This window comes from Protomyctophum parallelum (assembly GCF_964188405.1).
Source record: "Protomyctophum parallelum genome assembly, chromosome: 1".
NCBI classification, from domain to species: domain Eukaryota; kingdom Metazoa; phylum Chordata; class Actinopteri; order Myctophiformes; family Myctophidae; genus Protomyctophum; species Protomyctophum parallelum.
Window position 1 is genome coordinate 39,396,915 of NC_139697.1, and position 27,512 is coordinate 39,424,426.

At 44.7% G+C, this 27,512-nt stretch overlaps 2 protein-coding genes across 2 annotated transcripts in view; one reads left to right on the forward strand and one right to left on the reverse strand.

The window, feature by feature from the left end:
- LOC310869950 (protein shisa-7-like) overlaps positions 1-21,944 on the reverse strand; it is a gene marked incomplete at both ends in the record, with an annotated part of 36,951 nt that extends 15,007 nt beyond the window's left edge. Inside the window, 5 exons of the mRNA XM_083780943.1 lie at positions 4,908-5,105; positions 7,415-7,572; positions 18,068-18,184; positions 18,948-19,190; positions 21,520-21,944. Coding sequence (XP_083637069.1) covers positions 4,908-5,105; positions 7,415-7,572; positions 18,068-18,184; positions 18,948-19,190; positions 21,520-21,944 — 1,141 coding nt within the window. The remainder of the gene's footprint in view (positions 1-4,907; positions 5,106-7,414; positions 7,573-18,067; positions 18,185-18,947; positions 19,191-21,519) is intronic.
- On the forward strand, positions 15,494-16,976 carry LOC310872400 (ATP-dependent DNA helicase PIF1-like). The gene is made up of 2 exons (XM_083784261.1): positions 15,494-15,574; positions 15,791-16,976. Exons 1-2 carry the CDS (start codon positions 15,496-15,498, stop codon positions 16,786-16,788), a joined length of 1,077 nt encoding a protein of 358 aa, XP_083640387.1. The 5' UTR covers positions 15,494-15,495; the 3' UTR covers positions 16,789-16,976.
- Positions 21,945-27,512: the final 5,568 nt, after the last annotated feature.

Below are 27,512 nucleotides of genomic sequence, written 5' to 3' on the forward strand. Positions count from 1 at the left end.
CAGAACGTGTACATTGGGGATTAGTGGAATGGAAACAGAAGCGCCCCAGGACCGAGGGCGGACCGAACGGGCCAGCATCCTGTTATCCACATCCTATTGGGCAGCGCCCCCAGAGGCAAATTCAAGGTTTTTCCCCTCTTTTCCCTCTTTTCTTGCCAATGGGTTCCCAGATTGATGTACAACCAATGAACTAATTTCCCTGAAGGGAATGACAGTAATTGTGGTATGTTTCATTTGGGTGTTATTGTGTAACCAGCATGGACACCGAACACTTAAACTCTATATACTTTGCGTCGCAATGTGACACATTGTGCGCTTGTAGGTCGGCAATTTTTCTCTCTGTTTTTCTTTTCCGATTTTTTTTTACAAAATGTTTTGAAATTCCCACCGATAAAGACGTACCCAAACGTCATGCTGGCACTCAGGAACTCCTGCCCCACCACATATCTCAGCCCCCCCCCCCCCCTATGTTCAAAAAAAATACCCCTGATTTTAATTTCTCACCCGTTGGTTTGGATTGGGATATCAATGATTTTAATCGGTCATTTTTGGAGCCAGAGCTCCAAAATCTCTTCCAAACCTCGTCACCACGGTCTGCCGTATGCACTGGAAAATTACAATTTCAACAAACAAAACACAGTGTAAATGCATTTTCATATTTCATATTTAAGAGGGGGTATTCTGGTTTGACACTTTGTCTTTTTTTCCCCTTCTTTTTTTGTACAGCTAAGATGGCTGCCTGCGTTATTTCCATAACACAGTCAGGGAACAGAGCACAAGCACAGGTGTGGACCAGTGGTGTAAAGTAACTAAGTACATTTAGTAACTAAGTACAATTTTGAGGTATTTGTGTATTTCAAATTTCCTATACTTTACTTCTCAACTACATCTCAGATCGAAAGATTGTGCTTTTACGCCACTACATTTATTTTAAAACGTTAATGTACACTCTGTAACAGAGTATTTCTATGTTGCAGTATTGGTACTTTTACTTAAGTAAAACATGTGAGTACTTCTTCCACCACTGGTGTGGACAGTATATATGACTCTCAGGGGAGTTGGAATGCTCAGAACAGCCCTAATAATGGCCTCTGCCATGGCAACTGGTCAGACAAGCCACCTCATAGAATATTCTAGGGCTACCATCATGATTTCTATGCTGCTGCCAAATGATCGCATTCTATAGCAGTGGGGCCCCCAAACCGTTCCCTGCCAAATATGCCCAAACAGCACCCCATTGTGACGTCACAAGCTCACAATTCATGGCACGGTGTATACGCTTGTAGATTTGCCATTTGCGCTATTTTGTTTAGTTTTTTTGTGTGAAAATGTTTCACATGGACGTCTTTGAACACCTGCGTTCAGTCACAGTTGTTGGAGCTGATATGTGGATTTCACGTCCGCTATAAAATTAACAGTGGTTCTCAAAATGTGTACCGTTAAGGAATTTGATTAGAGTATAAACCTTTCTATAATCTATCCACACTTCTGTTTGTGCTCGCCACTGTACAGTCGATGCAAGCTGGTGAACTCATGTATTATGTTATGAAACCTTGTCAGTGTCGGTAGCATCCCCCCCCCCCCCCTCCCCAACGGAGCAGCAGAATCCAAGCATGCGCGTGCGCGTGCGCGCAGCCTTCAAGCCACAAGCCAAGGCCCTGGCAATGTGTAGGCAGCTCCCGTTGTTACAGTAAGCGCACATGTTGCGAATCACTGCTACACAGATAAGAAGAGGAAGCACACTTGGATAGTTGTTAAAGCAGGCCCAGCAGTGGAAAGCAGATGGAGACAGGCTGTACGGAGGAGCGGTGATTGGGACACGGGCCACATGGAGACTGCAGGAGACTCGTACTTATCCAGCTGTCACTTTACTCCTCTGCCCCGGATTTGAACCCGTTTTCCTGCACATTCACCCATTCTGACCTGAGATCAGATTCATACGAGGTTTCCACTGGACACACACTGGTCTGATTAACCCATTCTGACCTGAGATCAGATTCTAAAAATGTCAGTCGTTCTTCGATTTTTCAAAAAATAGCAGACCTACAAGCTCGTATCGCGCCACTCGGTGGCGCGATATGAGCTTGTAGATCTGCTATTTTTCAATAGCTAAAGCATAACATGATGCCAACACCAAAATGGGTGCCCGGTCAGAATGGGTTAATTTAATCTTTGACCATCAGGTCAAAATTCGCGTCAGATCCGGTGTCTAGGTGAGACATATATGACCTTTGAACTGAGTGTTAAATGAGATTATAGAGAACTTTGAATTATAACAAATCGCTATAGAGAATTGGCCTACAACAAAATATTTATTTTTGCACGTAAGACATGGTCCTGACCACATGTTAACGCTACAGTATGTGGTGTGTCTTGTTAAGTCAAGGGGCAAAATAGCAGATCATACCGCATAGCACCCTTATTTAAAATATAAACACTACCCCAGGAGTTAAATAGGCTGGTGAATCTTAAGTGTTTGCACTCAGCCAGACTTGTAAAATAGCAATTCTTGCGTAACATGGTGGCGTCATTACTTTATTACTGCCTGGAAATGAGACGTGCAAAATAGGTATATATATACAAATGGAGCCAAATGTGTACACTGCATGACAGACCCGTGAGGGTCCATTTGGCCCCCATACTGAGAATCAGCGTGTTAAAGCTCTTCCTCAGCATCTGTCTGTTTGATATCACCCATAATGAATGACTTTGCAGCTCAGCCCACGTCAATATCTCACATTCATCTCAAAAACAAAAAAAAGTGTTGCTGACACATGTTGTTTTGGAAAGCAACATGAAAACCAAAGCACAAGCAAAGCCACAGACACGGAAACGTGTTGCAAATGACACACTGGACTGGAACTGGTTCATATACAGCAGACACCACCAAAAAGACAGACAGACACACACTGTGTTCAGGAGCCAGTCAGCCAGCCAGCCAGCCAGCTAGCTAGCTAGCTAGCCAGTTGGCAGTGGTGTAAAAACGAAGTACTCATGTTTTTGGACCCATTCTGACCTGAGATCAGATTCATACGAGGTTTCCACTGGACACACACTGGTCTGACGAACCCATTCTGACCTGAGATCAGATTCTAGAAATGTCAGTCGCTCTTCGATAAAAAAAAAATAGCAGACCTACAAGCTCGTATCGCGCCACTCGGTGGCGCGATATGAGCTTGTAGATCTGCTATTTTTCAATAGCTGAAGCATAACATGATGCCGACACCAAAATGGGTGCCCGTTCAGAATGGGTTAAGTAAAAGTAGCAATACCACACGCCTCTTATGCTGCGTGCAGACGGGCAGATACAAAGATACAGTCTACCATTCATTTTCAATGGAAGCCAGCGACGTGAAGTTATGAAGCAAATCTGACGTTTGTAGCTGCCACATGAGATACAAAGATGCACATAAGTTGAACTGGCTTCAACTTCAGATACAAAGCGACAAATATGCTGTGAATCTTTGTATCTTTGCATCTCCACCGTGTGAGCAGTATTAGATGTACGTATAGGAGCGGAAGCATAAAGTACCAACGAACTTGAAATACACAAGTAAAGTAAAAAGTATCTTAAAAACAAAAGTGGGCTACGTATAAGTAGCCCAAAGTACTTGAGTAAATTGTCTCTATATAGGGTGGAAACCAGTCATGTCCAAAACTGTTACTGTTCAGGATTCAAATTCAAATCTAAAATCAGCAAAAGTAGCAGATCAAAAGGTGTCGCTTCTTCGGGCCATGTTTCGAGCTTGTGGATCTGCTACTATTGAAGTTTTTTTTGTGACGATGTGATCAAGTAGGGCGTTAATTTATATTTAGCTGTCATCAACCCCATCTGGTAGGCTGACCGCATCAGGACCGCCACTAGTTCATTCTCTATTAGGGACCCTATTCAGTATTTAAGTCCGACGTCATTTTGTAGTCCTACGTTACGTCCGGGTCCAAGTGGCACCAGCTCCCGTCCACATCTCATTGTAAATTGAATATCTACTGTAAACGCGTGAATCTTTTTAAATTGACGTTATTTTTCAGAAAGGAAGCCATAGAGGGTTAAAATGGGTCTTAATGCTTCCAACTAGAGTAGAATTATTAATGTTTTGTACAAGTGTCCATGACAACAAAAATATATGATGTGGAGACAATAAAGACTATTATTATCATTATTATTGAAGGTGGCAACAGTCCATTTGCTCGGTAAAATATTTCTGGGGTATATTTAGAATGTGTGCAGGCTTGAGTATGTTGAATCTAATTTGCATTAATGAGGATTTAGTTGACACAATAAAATAAAATGGCGATAGTATTCCATGTGGGGCAGACGGCCTGTCACAGCCAGATTTTGGAGAGCAGCGCAGCTTTGTTGTTGCGAGGAAAGCGGTAAAATGAGACTTTCGTGGTTGTTTTCGTCTCAGATTTAGTCCGACGGAGCGTCACAGTATAACTCCATGGGGACACAAAAACGACACAAAAGTAGGACCCGGAAGTATCTCAGGAGGGGGCGCTCACGTCACAGCTAAAATACTGAATTACTTTGAAAGCCGTTTCACTCGGAAACCGAGAATCAGGAAGTGAATAATCACTACTATGTAACGGCTTCCGCGAATGTTATGTACTCAAAACATGCATTTTGTGACCGCTGATCATATCGTTTAGACAAATGAGGCCAAAAAAGAAGAATCCGAGATATTACGATACTAAAAACCTGCGTTCCCATGGACAGCAGAAGCCAGTGGAATTTTCACGTTTTTGATTCACAGTCCCTGCGCATAGAGATACTAAGAGAACACAGTTGTCAAAAGGCGTCAAAAAAGGCGATTTTGGCTGTAAAAGAGAAGAAAAAAAAACACAAAAAGTTTGCATATGAAGATAAGAGGTTTCTGCCCCATAGCGACAAAATGTACTCAGTTTACTTTCCACCACTGCCAGCTGGCCAATCAGCCGCTTATAGTGAGACTGCATCACCAGCGAGCCGCTGCCCGGCGCTGGCGTGCTGCTGTGAGACTCTCTGGAGCTTTTCTTTTGGTTCTTACCGATGGTGGCAGAATGTTTGGGGCTGGACCCAGCAGCACCCTGCTGCTTAAAAGGGTGTTGCAAGTTCCCAATCCCAGCTGCAAGAGATCAGAGCCAACACATACACACACACACTGATGCAACACACTGATGCTTCTCACAGCGGAGACACTCTCGAGTTATTCTGTCTGCATGTGGCGCGGCGGTGTGTAGAGTAGTGGTTCTCAGACATTTTGATTAATTTCAAAGGATCCCCATAACTCTGACAGTAATCCAAATGGAACCAAACGGACCCCGCAAGGCTACATTTGGTTCCGTTTGTATACTCTCTAAAAGGCTCAGAAGAGTCCATGGAATCTCCACCCCCCCCTCAAGGAATCCTGAGGCTACAGTAATGGCTCTCCAAATTAATATGCACTTTGATTACATATTTATGCCGAGACCCCCCTGGAAGGAACCCCCTCCCCCTTTGACCCATTCTGACCGGGCACCCATTTTGGCGTCGGCATCATGTCATGCTTTAGCTATTGAAAAATAGCAGATCTACAAGCTCATATCGCGCCACCGAGTGGCGCGATACGAGCTTGTAGGTCTGCTATTTTTTGAAAAATCGAAGACACTTTTAGAATCTGATCTCGGGTCAGAATGGGTTAATAATGAAACTGTCGGGATGTAATAGACATTTTTAGAATCTGATCTCAGGTCAGAATGGGTTAAGAACCACTGCTCGCTCTAGTGTGGAGAAAGACAGGATGAGACGAGTAGATACAGAAAGGGACAGAGTGACAGAGAGAGAGAGAGAGAGAGAGAGAGAGAAAGGCAGAAGGGGACAGAGAGAGAGGACAGAAAGGTGTGAGTATAGCCCATTCTGACCTGAGATCAGATTCATACGAGGTTTCCGCCGGACACACACTGGTCTGATGAACCCATTCTGACCTGAGATCAGATTCTAAAAATGTCAGTCGCTCTTCGATTTTTCAAAAATAGCAGACCTACAAGTAGATCTGCTATTTTTAAATAGCTAAAGCATGACATGATGCCGACACCAAAATGGGTGCCCGTTCAGAATGGGATAGAGACAGAGAGATAGAAAGCGAAACAGAGAGAAATACCCAGTCCAACAGTGCCCAACCTTTTCTAGATCACGGCCCACTTGAAAATCTGACCATTCAACAGTGTGTGTGTGTGTGTGTGTGTGTGTGTGTGTGTGTGTGTGTGTGTGGCCCACCCATCTGACCATTTAACAATGTGTGCGGCCCACCCATCTGACCATTTAACAGCCATTCCCGCTGCTGCGTTAAGTGGTTTATTGATCAATCGATCGATTGTGTTCCTGCTTTGATCAATGGATATACCTATTACCGATGTATCGGTATCATAATTACACAACAATATCATTTCTCATTTTTGTCATTATATTATAATTCATATCTTAGTTTTTTTTGCCAATTATTCGGGGGGCCAGTTGCAATATCTGCCCACAGGTTGAGAATCACTGACGTAGGGGGGGGGGGAGAGAGAGAGAGAGAGAGAGAGAGAGAGAGAGAGAGAGAGAGAGACACCACACACACAATACAACCAGCAGAAGATATCTCTGGAAGAAATAAAAGAAATGATTTCTCAAGTGACAAATGGAACACAAAGGAAACAAGCCCCCTGGTGATTTTTGTATTATCCTTTTAGCATAGCCTTTGACTGTACTACCTATACTGTTAACAAACTTACATACAAAACACAGTAATTCACAAATTATTCACATCATTATTGGTTCCCACTTCCTACCTCAACTGTTGTCGAATACATTACACTAACTAACCTCCCTGCCCTTAGCCTACTACAGAGCAGCTGGTTGGGACAGGAGCTGGGTTATATAGAACAGTATAACTGTAAATGTAATTCTTCAACTATGAACTACTAACTTTCTAGGTAACCCAGAAACCTCCATAACAGTTTTTTTGTTTTTTTTGTGTGCCAGAAGCACCCTGAAGATAGGAGAGGTCCTAAAGAAAAGTGAATATAGCTGATCTACCAGTAAGACGCCCTGAGGGCGAGCGCGCGTACGCGTGCAACGCATCGGCCTGGGTTGACAGCAGACTGTACTGGCCATATATGTGTTCAGTGTACATGGGTTTGATGAGGCCAGATCAACAACAATAGCAGATCTACAAGCTCATATCGCGCCACCGAGTGGCGCGATACGAGCTTGTAGGTCTGCTATTTTTAAAATGTTTTAAAAAACGACTGACATTTTTAGAATCTGATATCAGGTCAGAACGGGTTCATCAGACCAGTGTGTGTCCCAGTGGAAAACCTCGTATGAATCTGATCTCAGGTCAGAATGGGTTAAAACTTCAGCTTAGTCAAACAAGTGTGAAGCGTTGTGAACGCAAGTGGGGGGTGGACTCACTGCTGCGGTTGTCTTTGCTCTGCATGGCGGGGGCGTAGAGGTTCTTGGAGCCGGTGCGTCCGTCCGGCGCCGTGGTGCTGCTGCTGGTGGCGTTGTTCCTCACGCCGCCGCCCGGCTGCACCGGACTGGACTGGTGGCGCAGGATGTCCACCAATGCCCTGCACGCCAGGAGAGGATCACCATTGAACACAATGCAAGCAACTGTTTGCCAAAGGTAGAGCTGTACAGTTATACAACAAGTAAGACGCGCAAACGCGGGAAGCGAACGCAGATCGTAAATTGCAATAACAATAACATTTTTAAGTTAAGGGGTTTTTTAGGTTAAGTTTTTTTTAAGTTAAGTTTTTTTTAAGTGAAGTTTTCTTTTTAAGTTTTTTTTTAAGTCAAGTTTTTTTTAAGTTAAGTTTTTTTTAAGTTCAGTTTTTTTTTAAGTTACGTTTTTTTAAGTTAAGGTGTGTGTGTGTGTGTGCTACAGCTGCACCCTCTGGTGGCGGGCAGGTGGTGTCACAGCGGGACAGACAGACACACAGACAGACAGACAGACAGACAGACATGATCTGCAGGGTCTCATAGTTAGTGCTCATAGCGTTCGCAATAATGCTAAAAAGGATAGCGCAAAAAGCCCCCAAGGGATTGTTTCCATTGTGGTCCTATGTATTCAATTCATAAAGACGTATATTTAAGACATACAATACTACACAATCAATCGGCAATCCTAGTAAATCTATATTTACAGTGGGGGGATGGGAGGAGAGGAGAGGAAGGGGATGAGAGGAGAGCAGAGGAGAACAAGGGCAAAACATGTTGGCAGTTTAATTGGCTTGTATTAATAAAAGCTGTGCGACCTCGATCGATAGTTTTGTCTCATGTCTGATCCCATTTGATCCTGTGAGCACTATTGACTACAACCATCTTTATAATGTGCTGTGAGGACCTGTTTCCTCTATCAAACTATAATTCACCGAATGTCTGAGTGTGTGTGACTGTGAGTGTGTGTGTGTCCGACCGCATTTTATCTCCTCATTATCTCCTCATTGCCTGCACCAATCGCTCCCACTTTTCACACAGGCATTGACCATATGAATATGGAGGGCGTGACGGAGCCCTTTTTTCGATTTGACACATTAATGATTATTAATTAATTTATTAGTGAATTAACCTCGCACCCTCACACACCTCCGCCCCTTAGCGACACCTGCATCACAGGCCACCGTTCTCACCGTTACCCCACTGGCATGCTTCCTCTAGCTACCGCCGCAACACAACAAAGAGTGCCCTATACAATTTGGCGCCGCGTGTGTGTGTGTGTGTTGATCTGCTCCACACACACCACCTCAGGCCCCTCCCCATCTGGCTACTGTCCTTTGCATGGACAGGCGAATGAGGGTTGAGGCGAACACTCCACCTTAGTAACAGTAGCCTACGCATCGATTCGACACAATTACTACATACATCAAACAACATGCCACGAACAAAACGACCATCACTTTCACTTTCTGGAAGCTGCAATGCAAAGCGTCAGTGTCTCACTCGCGCTCCTGCCCGTACCAACAACAACCAGTCCACCACTAACGCAACAGGTAAGCATTCCGTCTCATGTTGCTTCTTTGCTTGCATGCCTGTGTATCGAACAAGTTACCTCACAATTTACTTCACGCACGCACTACCCGTGTACATTAACTGCAAAGCGTATTCCACTCAGGACCGCAGGCATGACAAAATCCCCACCCCCCGTGTGTGTGTGTGCGATAAAATCCACGTAAGAATCTTTGTACTATTAACAATAACACAGTCTGACGGGCGCCACCATCTTGCTCAGAGAGAGCGCTGAGTAGTGAGCGGAGCGCTGCGAGCGCAGCCTGTAGACCAGAGCCGTTTAGAGAGAGAGAGTGACGACAACAACCCGTGTACATTAACTGCAAAGCGTATTCCACTCAGGACCGCAGGCATGACAAAATCTCCACCCCGTGTGTGTGTGTGTGTGCGATAAAATCCACGTAAGAATCTTTGTACTATTTGTAACAACATAGTCTGACGGGCGCCACCATCTTGCTCAGAGAGAGCGCTGAGTAGTGAGCGGAGCGCTGCGCTGCGAGCGCAGCCTGTAGACCAGAGCCGTTTAGAGAGAGAGAGTGACGACAACATACCGTTCAGTGACCCATGAAGCTCCGTGAATAAACAGTGAACGGGGTTGTCGCAACTCTCTCCTCTACACGGCGCTGCAGCCTCCGACAGAAAGACGGGAACATTGTTGAGCATAAACGGAGTATACCCGATTTAATGGGAAACACATTGTGTAACAAACGCCGACACTGTTGTATGTTGTGTGTTGTGGACCGGTGCCATCACAGATTAACATGCCGCCCCCCCACCCCCCCCCCGAAAAAGAAGTGCCAAAGCCAACTTCAGGGCAACAGAAAATACTAGCAACCCTATTTTCTAAATCTAACATCATCATCTGCTAATGATGATGATGTGTGCTGCTGTTCACAGCCTACCTCCTTTATTAACAGTTAAAACTGGCAGAATTATTATAGATTTCATATAGCCAAAATAATATGTAGTATGAATGTTTATTTATTTATTTTATTTTAATTTATTTTGCTACCTTTAGTTATAATAATAATTTCTTCTTCGTTTTCTACATGAATATAACCACAGTATAACCATATAAAATGAAATTGGAGTTAAATGCTGCAATTTATAAAAATGGCAAAATATGTTAAACGTCGCTGAAGTGGGACTCACCTTTGTCCCTGTGTGTGTGTGTGTGTCGTAAAATGCATAGTGTCACTTATCTGCTAAGCAGGAAGGTCAAAACCCCCAGGTGGTCTATTTTAAGACCCTAAAGATAATATCAGATCAAATATCACTCAAAAGAATTTGGAATCACTGTCTTCTCAGCCATAGATTGACTTCCTGCCTGTGGAGGGTGGAACAATTGATATGCAAATAGACTTCAGTTCAAGGCATAGCAAGGCACCACTGTTACGTTCTTAGCTTACACATGTGATGATGACTACTTCTATCTATGTGATGTATTGCCAATGTGTGTGACTGCATGTGCAACTATCAGCAAATTGAAATGTAAGGGAAGATCGAGATAGTGTGTGTGTGTGTGTGTGTACCAGTGTCACACCTCCCCCACTCCCCTGCTGTATGTGTGTGTGTGTGTGTGTGTGTGACTGCATGTGCAACTATCAGCACATTGAAATGTAAGGGAAGATCGAGATAGTGTGTGTGTGTGTGTGTGTGTGTGTGTGTGTGTGTGTGTGTGTGTGTGTGTGTGTGTGTACCAGTGTCACACCTCCCCCACTCCCCTGCTGTGTGTGTGTGTGTGTTTGTGTGTGTGTTTGTGTGTGTCATTGCCCACACATTGCCCAGAAACTACTCTCCTTCTCCCAGTCAAATTGTATATACCGTACTACATGTATCACATTACCTTCCTTCCACAGATGACATGTTCTCATTACTTCTCATAACACAATATTTACATTTCATCCCTACCTTCTCAGGTCAGCACCATGCGGACAGTCACCACACAACGACACACTTCCCCTCATTGGAAAGGCCTCTGGCCACAGGTAACTACTCCTCTTATCCCCTGTACTGCATTTTTGCTACTAAACTCATTCACAACATAACCATAAAATATGTCATCATGCACACAACTCTCTCCATCACTATTAATAACTCATGAATGCTACACATTTCAGAACCTGCTGACTTCAAAGGCGACCCTAACCCATCCACCACCAGTGCTACTGCTCCTCCCCGTGCCCCAAATACACAAACTAGACCAAAGCGGAAAACCAAGTTCAGCACAAAAAAGAAAAAGAAAAAAATGAACCCCACAACAACCCCAAACACTGTTTCACTTGACACGCAAAGGCGTGCTAGGACAAACGCACAACAACAAGCTCGCACAGCAGAAACACCTGCCGAACGTCACCGCCGTCTACATGCTGAAGCTACTTCAAGAGCTACTGCTCGCGCAGCTGAAACACCTGACCAACATGAGCGCCGTCGACGTGCTGCTACTACTGCACAAGCTACTGCCCGCGCAGCTGAAACACCTGCCCAACATGAGCGCCGTCGACGTGCTGCTACTACTGCACAAGCTACTGCCCGCGCAGCTGAAACACCTGACCAACATGAGCGCCGTCTACGTGCTGCTAATACTGCACAAGCTACTGCCCGCGCAGCTGAAACACCTGCCCAACATGAGCGCCGTCGACGTGCTGCTACTACTGCACAAGCTACTGCCTGCGCAGCTGAAACACCTGCCCAACATGAGCGCCGTCGACGTGCTGCTACTACTGCACAAGCTACTGCCCGCGCAGCTGAAACACCTGGCCAACATGAGCGCCGTCAACGTGCTGCTACTACTGCACAAGCTACTGCCCGCGCAGCTGAAACACCTGCCCAACATGAGCGCCGTCGACGTGCTGCTACTACTGCACAAGCTACTGCCCGCGCAGCTGAAACACCTGCCCAACATGACCACCGGCAGCGTGTTGACACTACTGCACACGCTACTGCACGCGCAGCACTGTACTCTCAGAGGTTGGCTCAAACAACGCAACAAGGACGTCGCACAGCATGTCCTGATGACATGCAATACTTTGATGAGACTCTGTATGATGCCACACACACACTCGGCACAGTCAGCCTTTTCGAATGCTCCAAGTGCTCAGCATGTGGCGCATATTGTTGGAAAGAGGAGAGACCAGGATTCTGCTGTTCCAATGGTCGTGTCGATCTCCGTTACGACCCTGACAGCCCCAAACCAGGTTCAATCCCTCCCAAACCTCCACAGACCATCAGAGAATTATTTCTAAACCCACAGTTTGTGCGAGATGCCAGAAGGTACAACAACGCTCTGGCTATGGCCTCCATTGGAATGACACAACCCCAACCAGAACCTGGCTTCAACCCAACCCTGCGTATTCAAGGCAAGATGTATCATACAATTGGCCCTCTACTTCCTGAATCCGATTCTGCTATACCCTGTTTTGCACAAATCTATGTGCATGATCCACAACATGAACTACGCAACCGCAGAGCACACCATTCGAACCAAAACCTCGACGAACACCTACTGGAACAAGCACAGGCAGCTTTGCACAACTGTAACCCTCTCATACAACAGTTTAAAACAGCTGCAGAACTTGCTGCTAAAGATCCTGCTACAGAGATGTACATCAACCTCAGTGCCAACGCTCCACGGAACATCCACCCAGGTTTGTAACTCACAACACTTTCACATTCGCTACACCACTCCACATGACACTACACATCCTTGATCACAATATCGCAAATACAACCTTTCACAGACATTACTACAGCTACTATACTCATTCCAGAGACAATTTTCACAACACCCTCCCCCCTCTCCACACAGGTACAGTCAACCTCCCAAGTGGCACAGACATTGCTGTCATTGTTCCAGGAGCTACAGAAAACCAACAGTTTGGACCCATCGACGTACAGATACAACTTCGGAGTGGTGGGCCAAAGCGGATCCACCCTCTTCACCCACTCTATGATCCCCTCAGTTATGTACTGCTCTACCCTGAAGGCAACTATGGCTATCATCTCGCACTCAATCAACGACTACCTGGTGGTCGACAGGGGATCACTGCCACAGACTTCTATCGCTACCATCTTCAACTACGTGACCCAGCAACTCACTTCAATTTGTTCCTCCGTGCAGGTACTTCACATAACACATATATGTAATGTACCTAATTCCACACTTACAACTACGCAGTACAATACCTCCATTCACATACCCTCATTCCACATATTTTGCATTTGCCTCCACCCTAAGCCCTGCATTTACAACATGACATTGTCTTACATTTACTATTTTTCTTACAGGGAAACTGAGCCAACAGTTTGTATGTGATCAGCAAGTGAAAATTGAGGGCCAGAGACTAAAATTCATGCGCAAAAATCAGAAGACACTCAAAGCAGAAAAGTACAAATGTGTACAAGATGCCATTGCATCTGATGAAGCCATCCTTCCAGGAAGGATCACAATACTACCCTCTACTCTCTACGGATCACCACGTTGGTATACACACCAGTTCCAAGACGCAATGGCTATCGTTCGTGAAAAAGGAAAACCGGATTTATTCATCACTATGACCTGTAATCCAAAATGGAAGGAAATAACCCAGTCACTTCTGCCAGGCCAACAGCCTCACGACCGCCCTGACATCATTGCACGGGTCTTCCACATGAAGTGGAACGCGATGATCAACGACGTATATAACCAACAAATCTTTGGTCGTGTAGATGCATATGTCACAGTCAAAGAAACACAAAAACGCGGACTCCCACATGCACATGCACTGTTCACGCTGCTTCCTGCTGACAAGCCTCGCGTCCCTGCTGACATTGACCGCATTGTATCCGCAGAAATCCCCGATGCCACCACTAACCCTACACTGCATCGTGTGATCGCCAATAACATGATACATGGACCATGTGGTGCACTGAACATGACTTCTTCCTGTATGGACAAGGGCAAGTGCACAAAAGGATTCCCAAAAGAATACAGGACAGACACAGCCATGTCTGAGAGCTCCTACCCTTTATATAGGCGTCGAGAAGAAACACATGGAGCACCAGGCTGTTCGTTTTTGAAGACTGGCAGGGGTGGCATACAATTCCTCATCACCAACCAGTGGGTTGTTCCATTTAACCCATACCTATCTCTCAGATATGAGGCTCATATCAATGTTGAGGTCGTGTGCTCTGTCACTGCAGTCAAGTATCTCTACAAATACATTGACAAAGGTCCCGACGTATGCATGGTCAGTGTTGATCGCTATGATGAAATCACACAATATGAGGTGGCACGCTACATCACTGCCTCTGAAGCTTTCTGGAGGATTTATGACTTCCCTATCCAAAAGAAATATCCACCTGTTGAACAATTGGCAATCCATTTGGAAGGAGAGCAACTCATCACCTTCAACAATGACGAAGATGCCCAGGCCCTCATTGATTCCGGACCACCGCGTACAACTCTCACAGCCTACTTCACAGCAATGCAAGATAATCCTGATAAGAGACACATCACTTACCCAGACGTCTTCAAGCATTTCTCCTTCACCAACAAGACGTTCAAGCGCAGGAAACAGAGAAGGAGTGGTGGTCATAACCAAGACCAACTGGCTGACACAATTGGGCGCATTCCTGTACTTGCCTTTACTCCTCACAACACTGACCTGTACTTCATGCGGATGTTGCTCTACCGTGTTCAAGGTCCAACCTGCTACAACGACCTTCGCTCTGTTAATGGAGTTGTGCATGACACATACGCTGCTGCCTGCATTGCACGAGGCATCTGTGAGGATGACCATGAAGTAGACATGGTTATGGAAGAAGCAGCATTGGTTGCATTTGGCCCTAAGCTACGTGAGATCTTCGCACACATACTCATATTTGTACTAAGGAAAGACCACATTCAATTCTGGCAAAGACACAACCATTCCATTTCAGAAGACCTCACACATGCTGCAGGCCTTACCGAACCAAATGACAACATACTCAACCAGGTACTTTTGGAGATTCAGCAGCATCTTGAACGATATGGATATGACCTCACTATCAACTTCAATCTCCCTCAGCCAAATCGTGATCTCATTCGACAAACCGAACCCCATGACATCCGACATGAGACACAACACAATGTTCCTGAGCTGCAGCGTTACATTGATGCAACACAACACCTTCTAAATGACAAACAGAGAGCAGTTGCAGATTGTGTCCTGGAAAGTGTTCAGAACAACCGTGGCAAGCTTATTGCACTTGATGCAAGTGGGGGTACTGGAAAGACCTTCACACTTACCTTCATCCTTAAATCTGTGCGTGCAGATGGAAAAGTAGCCCTTGCAACAGCCTCAAGTGGAATTGCTGCAACATTACTTCCAAAAGGAACCACCTTTCACAGCCGCACCAAGTGTCCCATTGTACTCACAGAGGAGTCAATGTGTGCTATCGGTACTACGTCCAGTACAGCAGAGCTCATCCGTCGGTGCTCTCTCTTCGTCATTGATGAGGTGTCCATGATGGATCGCCGTGCTGTTGAAGCTGCCGACCGCACATTCCGGAAACTCAGGGACTGTCCTAACTCACCATTTGGAGGTAAGACTTCATTCAAACGTATACACTTTATTACTGTACATTCTGACGGCATGAATGACTATATTGTGGCCTTTTTATGTACAACAATAACAGCTGCCAACACCTTTGCCAGCCAATCTTCATTACAAGACAAACACAACTACAAAAGAAACACAATATAGTATCACTTCCATAATAATTGTCTATAATGCAGCAACTTTGTTATTACACTCTCAGGTATTACCACCATCTTCAGTGGAGACTGGCGCCAGATCCTACCAGTCGTTCCCCATGGCACACGACCTCAGATAATTTCACGATGCCTGAAGAGTTCCCCTCTCTGGAACCATGTTCAAACCATGAAACTCACCAACAACATGCGCATAACACATGCAACAGCAGGGAGCATGGAAGATGACACTTTGTTCCACCAGTTTCTGCTTGATCTGGGCGAGGGGAACATCCCCACTATTCAGGATAAGGGAGAATTTACAGTCACAATAATGGATCGCTTTCTCATGCCAGGATCAACTCTGCACGAAATGGTCGACTGGGTATTTCACAACCTTGCACACAATATGACCGACCATCAGTGGCTTTGTGAGAGAGCAATCCTCTGCCCAACCAATGCAGAAGTGGACACAGTCAATCAATACATTGCCCACAAATTCCCAGGTCAGGAGCACATCTTCCACAGTGTGGATTCTGTGGAACAACATGACAACCATCAGTACCCAGTGGAATTCCTCAACACACTTTGTCCATCAGGCATGCCACCACATCGCCTGTCACTGAAGGTCGGCATGATCATAATGCTACTGCGAAACTTTGACACAGTACATGGCCATTGCAATGGCTCACGCTACATCCTGAAGCAAGTCCGCCCACATCTTCTCCTAGCAGAGCTGGTAACTGGGGTCCATGCCGGCGCCCAGCTACTCATCCCTAGGATACCTTTCTCACCGTCTGAGAATATGTTCCCCTTCACACTCACCCGCAAACAGTTTCCTGTACGCCCTTGCTTTGCCATGACTGTTAACAAGTCACAAGGTCAGTCACTGTCACGAGTGGGTGTATACTCTGTGAAAGACTTCTTTTCACATGGACAACTCTATGTGGCAGCAAGCAGAGTTGGCAACCCCCAGCAACTCCGAATCTTGCTAATCAATGAGGAGGACAACACCAAACGTACCGACATGAACAATGTTGTATACAAAGAAATATTAACACATTGACCATCAAACTGAACTGCTGAACATTTCCTCTTTCACTGGGCCAAGCCACATACATAATAACCACATTTGCCCATGAAACTACCGGTATATACATACATAAATGCAATTACTACACTACTAACATGACAATGACTGTTTGACACTTTCAGTTCTATATATGACTATGATGTACTGTTTTTCCATTTCCAGTGAACAAGTCTATATTAAAGCAATTCTTCCTCAAAATACATATATCAATAATATGATCTATTACATCACATTACCCACACTGTACATTTGGGAATACCTGTGCGACAGTCCATACTTTCTATGCTGCATGTCAAACTGGGGTCTTTCATACTTTTCAAATGGGGGTCTGTGGGCTAATAAGTGTACATTTTACAGTCCTAGCCATGAAAACATTTCCCTACCATGCATTTATACAAATACTGTCGATTCCTTCATTTGACTTGAGATAAAAGGTTAACGTGAGTTTTGTTTCTGACTGTTTTCTGCTTGCTTATTTAGGCTATTTTCATTACATTCCCTTTATCAATCGTATCCTAAGAGGAGATCATTCACAACCCGTGATATAAATAATTCGTAGCAGTGATAGCGATATCTGACCGTTACATATGGTCAGATATTACATACAACAAACATGCCACGAAGAAAATGTTATCTCCTTCCTGAAGGTAGCAGATATGGTGTACCAGCATACAATAAAGTAACATTCATCTTAATTTAATTAATTTGCGTTACAATAAAAAACATCTCCCCGCTGATCACGTGTCACCACCAGTGAAATGCATGTTGGGACAGACACACATTAATACTGGGACACATTTCTCTGCGCAACAGACCCACACAGGAAAAACAACTTGGACCCAGATACTACTAGCTACTCTTGCGTCAGTCGACATAACTTCTTCTTTGGGAAGCATCGCAGCCAACGCGCGGGTTGCGTGGCACAGGCACCTGAAAGCCAGCTCTGACAGTTCTGATGGGGGCATGTTAACGTGAACGAAAAAATTCAATAACTTCCATTTATAGACAGAATATCACCACCAAATTTACATCACACATCAATGGTGTACTTATGATTGTACTACAGCATTTCCTTATTAAACTTACGTTTAATTAGCCTACTTTTGTGCCCAACCCAACTTCACAACACCATCTGTAAACAACCGCCCCCCCCCTATCACATTACCCACACTGAACATCATTTGCTGTTCATATATTCAGAACGGGTAAGGACTAGTAAACAATAATTAATTAAGCATTGAGTTTAACTGACCTGGGCATGTTGATGTCCCTGTTCCTGGGTCGTCGGGAGACCTTGCTGAAGGCGATCCTGACGCCCACAGCCAGCACCAGCGTGAAGGAAATCACCCCTCCGATCACGTAGGTCGTGCTGCGCATTAACAGCAAGGCAAGTTTATTTCAAGGCAATTCAATGTGCTCCACACAAAACAGTAAGCTAAAATACAATCCCCCTTAATAGGACACGCCTATACAGGGGAATCAGGAGACAGAGCAAAAACACATAATAAAAGATATTAAAATACAGTGAAAGAAGGAACAATAAAAGGAACAATTATATTGTCTAATTAAGAACTTGGTGGCGTACAAAAAAAGCTGAAAAAAAGAAGAAACAAAAAAACAAAATGTGGAGATAATAAGAGGTTTATGCATTATGGCCCTCTGGAGTGAGTTTGTAAATATAGTGGCCCTCTCGCTTTGGAGAAGTTGTCTTTTGCATGAATGATCAGTTAGATAAATATGATTTGAAGTGGAACGTGTCATGTCGCAGGCCCTTGATGTGATCCATGGTCGGACAATTCCCTTTTGATTGTTCACTGTCGCATACGATATGGTTGATGATGCTTGCGTGTTTGGTCGTGTAAACAATTTTTTACATTTTTTATGTTTTATTTTTATTTTCTTTGTTTATCTTGTCCTTGTTTTATATTATGTTTTTGTGCCCATACATGATGTCCATGCATACTATGTAGTGGTTAAAACACATTGTCCCAGGTCCCAGACAGTAGCTGGAGTACATGCATACTATGTAGTGGTTAAAACACATTGTCCCAGGTCCCAGACAGTAGCTGGAGTAACATGCATACTATGTAGTGGTTAAAACACATTGTCCCAGACATAGCACAGCACCATACCTGCTGCTCTGCTGCAGGAGCGTCTCAAAGTCGGGGTCGGGCCGGTTGCCCGTGCCCGCGGTGGCCGTCATCTGGGTGTTGGCCCACACGGGGCTGATGTAGTTGTTGCAGGAGACCTGGTCCAGGCGGCTCCTCTGGTGCTCGCAGCAGAAGCGGTAGTGGCAGGTCCCGCAGCAGTAGATGTAGGTGTCTTTGGAACAGTTAAAGGGGCTGTCGAACTGCCCCATCACGTCAAAGTAACCCCTGGGTGGGACCAGAGCATATTTTAGAGATCAGGTTTGCGGCCATTTGGTGGTACCACTCAAATTCAATCTGTTCAGTTTTCCCCGTGGAGATTTCCGAAAAAATATTGATTATTTTAAAGGTATATTCAGTGATTTCACTCAAAAAACCTTAGGTTTCGTTTTTGGCTGTGGGACCCAGCCTTTCGTCCAATCAGGATAGAGAGTCAAAAACGAAACCTAAGGTTTTTTGACCCCCAGGGGTTAACTGGGGACAGGGAGGAACTCCTTATATGGCCAGCACACTCTATAGTAGGGAGGATTATCACAACAAAACAAAAAAATAAGTGATATTTGAACTAGACAAAGTGCCAATCGGCACAGGTCTCCACCAGGGCAGGTCAGGTTGTGGCCTCATGGTGGCGCTATAACAGGCTGTTGAGGAAGATTTGGGCCGGAGGTTCGTGTTGGAGGGATGCAGGTACAATGTTTTTCCATGTGTGCATACATAAGTTGTATACAGATCGATGCAGTTATAGCTAAAAACAGGAATTGGCCTGTTATAGCGCCACCGTGAGGCTGATTTTGAGGAAAAAAATGTGGCATGTCGTCCTCGGCCTAGTGAAAATGTGCGTGTATAATTTAACGGAAATTGCACACTGTGTTTGTGATTTGTGGCCTTTTTTCGAAATGGACGAATCGTGTGAGCTTTGGAAGCCAATCTTAGCCAATCAGGATGGAAGATGGGAAATGGTGCCGCTCCGTGTTGATCACATGACTATGGAGATAGTGTATAGCGATTTGCGTGAAATTTGGATAAAATGTGAAGGAGTAATAATAGAAAATGTGTTTTACATATGTCGGCCTCCTGGTGGCGCTATAAAGAGCAGATGTGAAAAATTCCAGGCAAAGGTTTTTCCTTGGCCTCTAGAGTTGGCATACAAAGTTATCCACAGATCCGTGCAGTTAGAGGTAAAAACACTTTTCGGCCAGTTATAGCGCCACCTTGAGTCTGAGTTGAAATTGTTCATGTGGCATTTCGTCCTCGGCCTAGTGGGAATGTGGGTGCACAATTTCACGGAAATCACGCGATGTGTTCATGATTTGCAGCATTTTGTTTGAAACTGAGCACTCCTGTGAACTTTGGAAGCCAATCTTAACCAATCAGGATGGAGTCTGAGAAATGTGAAAGACCGGTTTCGTTGAATGGCTCTAGAGAGACTGTGTACCAATTTGCGTGATGTTTGGACAAAATCTGTAGGTGTACTGTGCAAAAACTTGTTTTGCACAAAGCGGCCTCCTGGTGGCGCTATAACAGGCCGTTCTGGAAAATTTGGGGCAGAGGTTCATCGTTGGCATCCAGGGAGTGTGTGTGCAAAATTTGGCATCGAGCGGGTTAACGGTGGCCGAGATTAGCTGCTCACGGACGGACGGACACACACACACACACACACGGACGGACACACGGACGGACGGAGTGCAAAACATACTCTCCCCCCATGCCTTCGGCCTGGTGGAGACAATTAAGTGAAATCACTGAATATACCTTTAAGCCTATAGAATCAAGCCATTTAGGTTCCTGCATGGTGAATCATGACCATAACACGTTGTGGAGAAAAAAAGTTAAATTGAAAACAGCAAAACAAAGGGTATTTATTCAATATAGCATGGCCTATATCATATAATTAAATATTGTTATATTCACAGAATTTGAATCGTTATTGTGGGGAAAGCTTTCCCCACAATAACAAAAAACAGAAAAGTAGAGCACTGAGGGACTCCTGTCAACCATATAGGGTTTAACCCATTCTGAACGGGCACCCATTTTGGTGTCAGCATCATGTTATGCTTTAGCTATTGAAAAATAGCAGATCTACAAGCTCATATCGCGCCACCGAGTGGCGCGATATGAGCTTGTAGGTCTGCTATTTTTTGAAAAATCGAAGAGTGACTGACATTTTTAGAATCTGATCTCAGGTCAGAATGGGTTAATCAGACCAGTGTGTGTCCAGTGGAAACCTCGTATGAATCTGATCTCAGGTCAGAATGGGTTAAGTGGTTAACCCATTTAGACCCGAGGACGCATCTGTGTCGCGTTTTTTAACCACTTTAACCATTATTTTTTAACTTTAGCTGTTGAAAAATCCGGAAAACGTGTGCAAATCTTTATATATTCTTTCACAACAAACGTTTTTAACTCAAAATCTTTACTTCTGTGGGTCCCTGGAACAAAATGTTTTAAGATGCGGGTCGGCAGCTAAATTAACAAAATGTTGGGGGTCCTTGACATGAAAAGTTTTCGAGAACCACCAACATAGAAACATTTTTTCAGAAAACTGTTACAGTCCTACCTGCACGAGTCCGTGTCCACCAGTTGGCGCGGCGCCGGCGCCACCTTGGCGGCCCCCAGCGGAGGCTTCAGGGCGTCGGCCGCCGACACGTTGCTCCCCCTCTGGGGGAGGGGCTTCGGGGGCATCTCAGCGGCGACGGCGGCGGCACCACCGCCGCCGTTGGGCGCCACCACCAGATCGTCGTCTCCGTTCTCCTCGCCATGCACCTCGGCTTCCTTCGACGGCCCCCTGGGCCGCACGGGGGGCCGGGGGAGAGAGGGACCCGACGCCGCCGGCGGCTTGTAGCCCGTGAGGAGGAACAAGGAGGTGCTTCCTCCGGGCGTGCCGTCGTCGTCGGCAGCGGCGGCGGTGAGGCCGGAGAGGAGGAGGAGCAGGAGGAGGAGGAATGGGAGGAAAGAGATGGGAGACATGTCCCGCCTCGCCATGGCAGCTCTCTCTCTCTTTTCTTATCTCAAAAGTTCTCAAGCTGGTCTTATACAAAAAACAAAACGAGAAGATAAAGTGGCTGGTAGTTGAGGTGAGATTAGATATCCACGTGGGCTCTTCACAGATTGCCCTGCAGGGCTTATATCTCTCACAGTTTTGGAGTTAAACTCAGCCTATGCAGGTGTGAAGGTTGAAGACATTATAAAAAAAGAAGAAAAGGAAAACTTCTTCTCTTCCAAAAGTTCTTTCTTAATGGAAAACTGATCCTGCGTCAGTACGCAATAACGCACCGAGTCGAGTCGAGTCGAGTTGATTTGAGTTTTTGTTCAAGCAACGTTATGCGCGTTTGGCATTTCACTCTCTATCCTAATGTAAACATATAGCTTACAGTGAATATATAAGTATATACCTACAGTATCTCTACATTATATCTACACCTCTAAGCAGCTTTTGTAAACATTGAGATTTATATATTTCAAAGTTTTTAGGCCTTAAAGTTCACTGCCGGTATAGTGGCTACGTTTCTCCAGACCAGCAAAAACTCGAACTTAATTAACTATGGAATGATATGGGTTTGCTTTATAGCAGCAAGCATCGGCTATTCAGTACTTCCAATTTCAAAAAAACGTACCAACAAAAGTATTCTATTAACTGATAAACTGGATAATAATCATAAACTATTCTTGGGATATTTTCACGATAGGCAGTAACTTTCTGTAAACAAAATTAAAGTGTGAAAAGTGTAAACTCTTAAGTCGGCAAAGTGAAAATCTCTGGGAGACTTTTAAACTCGTATCCACTTCATGGCACAGTTACGATTCATGTAGGAAATCTCATTGAAAAATGTAGTGCAGTGTAAACATTTAGCGCTGTACATACAGTATGTAAACTTTCTTTTTTTTGTACGTTTTTTTCAGTCGTTTTCAGTTCTATGCTGGATGGATCTTTTTTAGGCTGGCACTTCTGTTGTCCTGCGTAAAAACAAAATATGAAAAATAAATTGATAATGGAAATTCCTTTGTCTTTTTTAATCAAATTAAATCTTCAGCTCTTTGCGTGGCGTGTAAACAGTGTTGTCAGCCTCAGAGAGATCTGGATCCCTACTTGGATCTAATTTTGGCACAGACTACAATCGGCTAAAACCTGTGATCCTGCAGCATCACAATCTCCATTTCCCTCGCACACAATGACAGTGGAACAACAAACTAATTTGGACTGAGCTCAGTCAACTAGGTCCTGGGTAGCAGGGTACCACTAAAATAGCGGTACCAATAAGCAGCAATAAATGTTTGACACAGATTTAACAGAACCAGCAACTAAAAACAAGGGATGGACAACTGAGAAACACTTAGGGGGGGGAGGGTTAATGGGTGAAGGACGTTGCTGTGATGGAGAGAGGACGTTAAAGAAATAAAGAGAGAAGAAAAAGGGGAGAAGGGGACAGAAAAAACTGCAATCTAAAAGAAAAGAAGGAGGATCTATGTGCGCTCGAACCCTTTGCGAGTGTGTCTCTGCTCCGAGTTTAGCTTGGCCCAACAGAACAGGACGAAGGACGGCTTGGGCCCGGCTCTAGCAGGGCAGCGAGGCTCTGCCCAAAGAACAGACATGAAAATGTCCGGATTCATCCGTCAATAACGTCGAAATGGGGAGGAAAAAAAACGACTCAGGGTGGGTGGTAGCGGGAGGACGGGGGAACTCAGGGTGACCGTTTTGCTAACCCAGCTGAACGTTAAAGAGCAGCCTATAACGTGATCTAGAGAGTAAAAAAACCACAAGTAGAAAAGATTTGATCTTAAAAAAGAAAAGCTGTTCTCTTGTATGAAACAATGTATGTGGTACGTCGTCGTTGTTGTTGTTGTTGCCGTGAGCAGTTTCCTCAGTCCCTGAAACGTCCACTGGTGTGTGTGTCCGTTGCCGTTTTTCAAAATGTGTTAACGCTAATCATATGGCTGGTGTCTGATATGGCTTTAGGTAATGAACATATTTTTTCTTCCCAAAACCTTTATCTCGTTCCCAAAAACCTCCCTCAAAATAGGGTTGCAGTCGTATGGGCTTCAGGGAAAAGATTGGAATGACAAAAAGAAAGGAAGGAGGAGGGTTTGAAGTTGTTTCCAGAGATAGCTCAGTCGCACACTATATGAATGGAAGATCACGACAGAGGGACAGCAGCAACAACAACAACAGAACAGAACAGAAGAACAGGAACTGATGGCATCTGGAAGAAATAAGATAACGCAGATAAAGTAGATAAAGTGTCAAAAGTGTTTCAGACTAGAGTTTAAGACGTGGGTATACATGTATATCACTAATGTTTAGAGATAGCAGCAGCAGTAATAGCTGAGGTGAGTGAATGTTCGTCCGTTTAGACGTGCCTCCTGATGGTTTAAATGCTCAGACAGACAGACAGACAGACAGACAGACAGACAGGATGCTGAGACTCAACAGGTGCCGTCGACCGACGTTCCGTTAACAGGAGGTTTGTCAATAAAGCACTTCTGAACCGATAATGCACTGGTCATCATCCAAGTCTTTTCTATAGCGATGGCAGCAGCTAACTGTGAGCACTTTCAAAACAAAGAAAACGTTGCGTTCTTTTGTGGGTGGGGAGAGGGGAAAGGTTACCGTTAACTGCTGTCTCGTCTCTGGCCTGATATGTGCCGGTGTGATATGTTTCAACACTTTTCACTAAGGTGGAAATTTGTGGAATTATTAAGGAGGGGAGGAAAAAAAGTTGACAGATACAGTATCAAATATATATATATGATGTAGTGTGGGGGTAAGTTCTATTTGCAAAGGTTTGATGTTTTAACTTTTATGTCCTTTTTCTCGTTTTGTTTAGCTTTTTTTGCTTTTCTTCACGACAACACAGTCCGTTTTGGCACTGGGTTTTGGTTTAGCTCAAAACAATAGAAAAAATAACTCTCGCCTGGAAGCAAACTGAACGAAACGAGAGGAAGATAATTAGCAGAGAGCCCTCTGGTCATGGAGGAGAGCCGGTACGATGCGATGTCTCTGGTCATGGAAGAGAGCTGGTACGACGAGATGTGTGTTTGCTCGCACTCTTTTGAATTCTCTCTTCAAAGTCTCAGTCCTTCTTTTTCGTCTATATGTTGTTTTGTTTCTTCCTTCCTTTTTAAGTACTCCTTCCACTCAGGAGCCGATTCTTAAATACACACTGTAAATAGAGAGCACAACACGCGCACGCGCACACGCACGCACACACACGCACACACGCACACACACGCGCACACACACACACACACACACACACACACACACACACACACACACACACACACACACACACACACACACACACACACGGTTAGTTGACAGGTGATTACTTAGTTAGTATAGTGTCTGTGTCAAGACAATAAACACAGTTTCTCTCTCTTTATCCAAACCATCCATGACAATGTCAGGTCAAGTCAAATGTATGCATGAAGCATATTTAAAAAGGGTTGGCCAAAGTATTACATCGTAATAAAACACCAATTAACAAAGACAGTATAGGTTTAACCCATTCTGAACGGGCACCCATTTTGGTGTCAGCATCATGTCGTGCTTTATCTATTGAAAAATAGCAGATCTACAAGCTCATATCGCGCCACCGAGTGGCGCGATACGAGCTTGTAGGTCTGCTATTTTTTGAAAAATCGAAGAACGACTGACATTTTTTAGAATCTGATCTCAGGTCAGAATGGGTTCATCAGGACCAGTGTGTGTCCGGCGGAAACCTCGTTATGAATCTGATCTCAGGTCAGAATGGGTTAAGAACGTGGGCCTGCATGGGCGTGATGATGAAAAGCAGCCGAAATCCATCCATATAGGCTATAGGGAGAAGAGGTGTGATTGAAAAGTGTCAGGGGAGTGACTCCCTCAATGTCATGTGACGATTGCATGTTCAGATCTCAGCATGGCTGGCTGCTTGTGTCAGATTAACTTCATAGAAACATACAGTCCCTTTGATACTCCACCAATCAACACGCCAAGCACACGCAAACGCAAACGCACACACGCACACCCTGTCTGTCTGTCTGTCTGTCTGTCTGTCTGTCTGTCTGTCAGTCTGTCAGATGTGTCCATATGGCGTCCCTGATATCCTCTCGCATGTGTCGCCATGTCAAAGTCAAAACACGGCTGCTCCCTTCCCCATTGCCAGCTGATGTTCTGTGTGTGTTTGTGTGTGTGTGTGTGCGCGTGCATTGTGTGTGTGCGTGCGTGTGTGTGTGTCTGTGTGTACTTGTAGGGCCTATTGCTATACTTGTGAGTGCCAAATATCCCCCACGAGTATGTCGTTGCTGTCGTCGGGCGGAAACCTTTTTTTCGTGTTTTTTCGTAAATTAACGTCCTACTTGATCATACTATAGCGCATCACGCAAAAACATCAAAAAGTAGCAGATCTACGAGCTTGAAACTCTCGTAGATCTGCTACTTTTGCTATATTCGAATTTCAATGCTGAAAATGAACAGCTTTCGGGGGGAGGTTTCCCCCCCCCCCCCCGACAGAGACGATATGGTACAATGTGGAAAAAATAAGACGCTATGAAAAAGAAAAGGAAAAGAGAGACATGGTTGTTTTATGGATAGAACATATTTAGGTTTACATATTCAGTATGCCGGGTCCGGGGTTATAGGCTTTGGATTACACGTTCCTAGGTTTTTCAACTCAATTAAAAATTAGGGATGCACCGATCCGGCTTTTTGGCATTCGATACCGATTTCGATACATGGGGGTCCAGTATCTGCCGATACAGAGTACCGATCCGATACCCCCCACAAAGAAACGTAATAACCTATTAAGCTGTATGGCTCACTGTGTGGAGTCTGGAATCATTATTTTGTGTAAGGCAACATCAAGGCTTGACTTAAACATTACTTTCCCAACTTTGTAAAACAAAATGTAACAAACACAGATATAAATGCACTGAATTATTTATTAAATAACTGTGCAACAATTAGACCAGGTTAATGTGTGAGCAGGCTAGCCTGGCTGCATTCCACATGTTATACTGTCAATACTACACTCCTGTGTCACAGAGGAGGTAGAGTTGTTTTCATACTGTAATTACACATAATGATCGGATCGGATCGGATCGGATCGGATAATGGATCGGCCCATTTGCCACCGATACCCAATCTAGAATTTTAGCCTGGATCGGCGCCAATCTCCGATACGAGTATCGGATCGGTGCATCCCTATTAAAAATTAGATTAGATACAATATCGAATTAACCCATTCTGACCGGGCACCCATTTTGGTGTCAGCATCATGTTATGCTTTAGCTATTGAAAAATAGCAGATCTACAAGCTCATATCGCGCCACCGAGTGGCGCGATACGAGCTTGTAGGTCTGCTATTTTTGAAAAATCGAAGACACTTTTAGAATCTGATCTCAGGTCAGAATGGGTTAATAATGAAACTGTCAGGATGTAATAGACATTTTTAGAATCTGATCTCAGGTCAGAATGGGTTAAACAGAGCTATGTCACATTACAACGTTATATATATGTCGTCCGAGGTCTCTACCGATAGGGACAGCCCGCCCCACCCCGCCACGCGGGCA

What these genes read in the sequence shown, in the direction of transcription:
- LOC310872400 (XM_083784261.1), top strand. Translation starts at nt 15,496, where the DNA reads ATGATGGATCGCCGTGCTGTTGAAGCTGCCGACCGCACATTCCGGAAA. An exon ending in TCCTAACTCACCATTTGGAG is followed by an intron (nt 15,575 to 15,790) that starts GTAAGACTTCAT and finishes TTACACTCTCAG; the next exon opens with GTATTACCACCATCTTCAGT.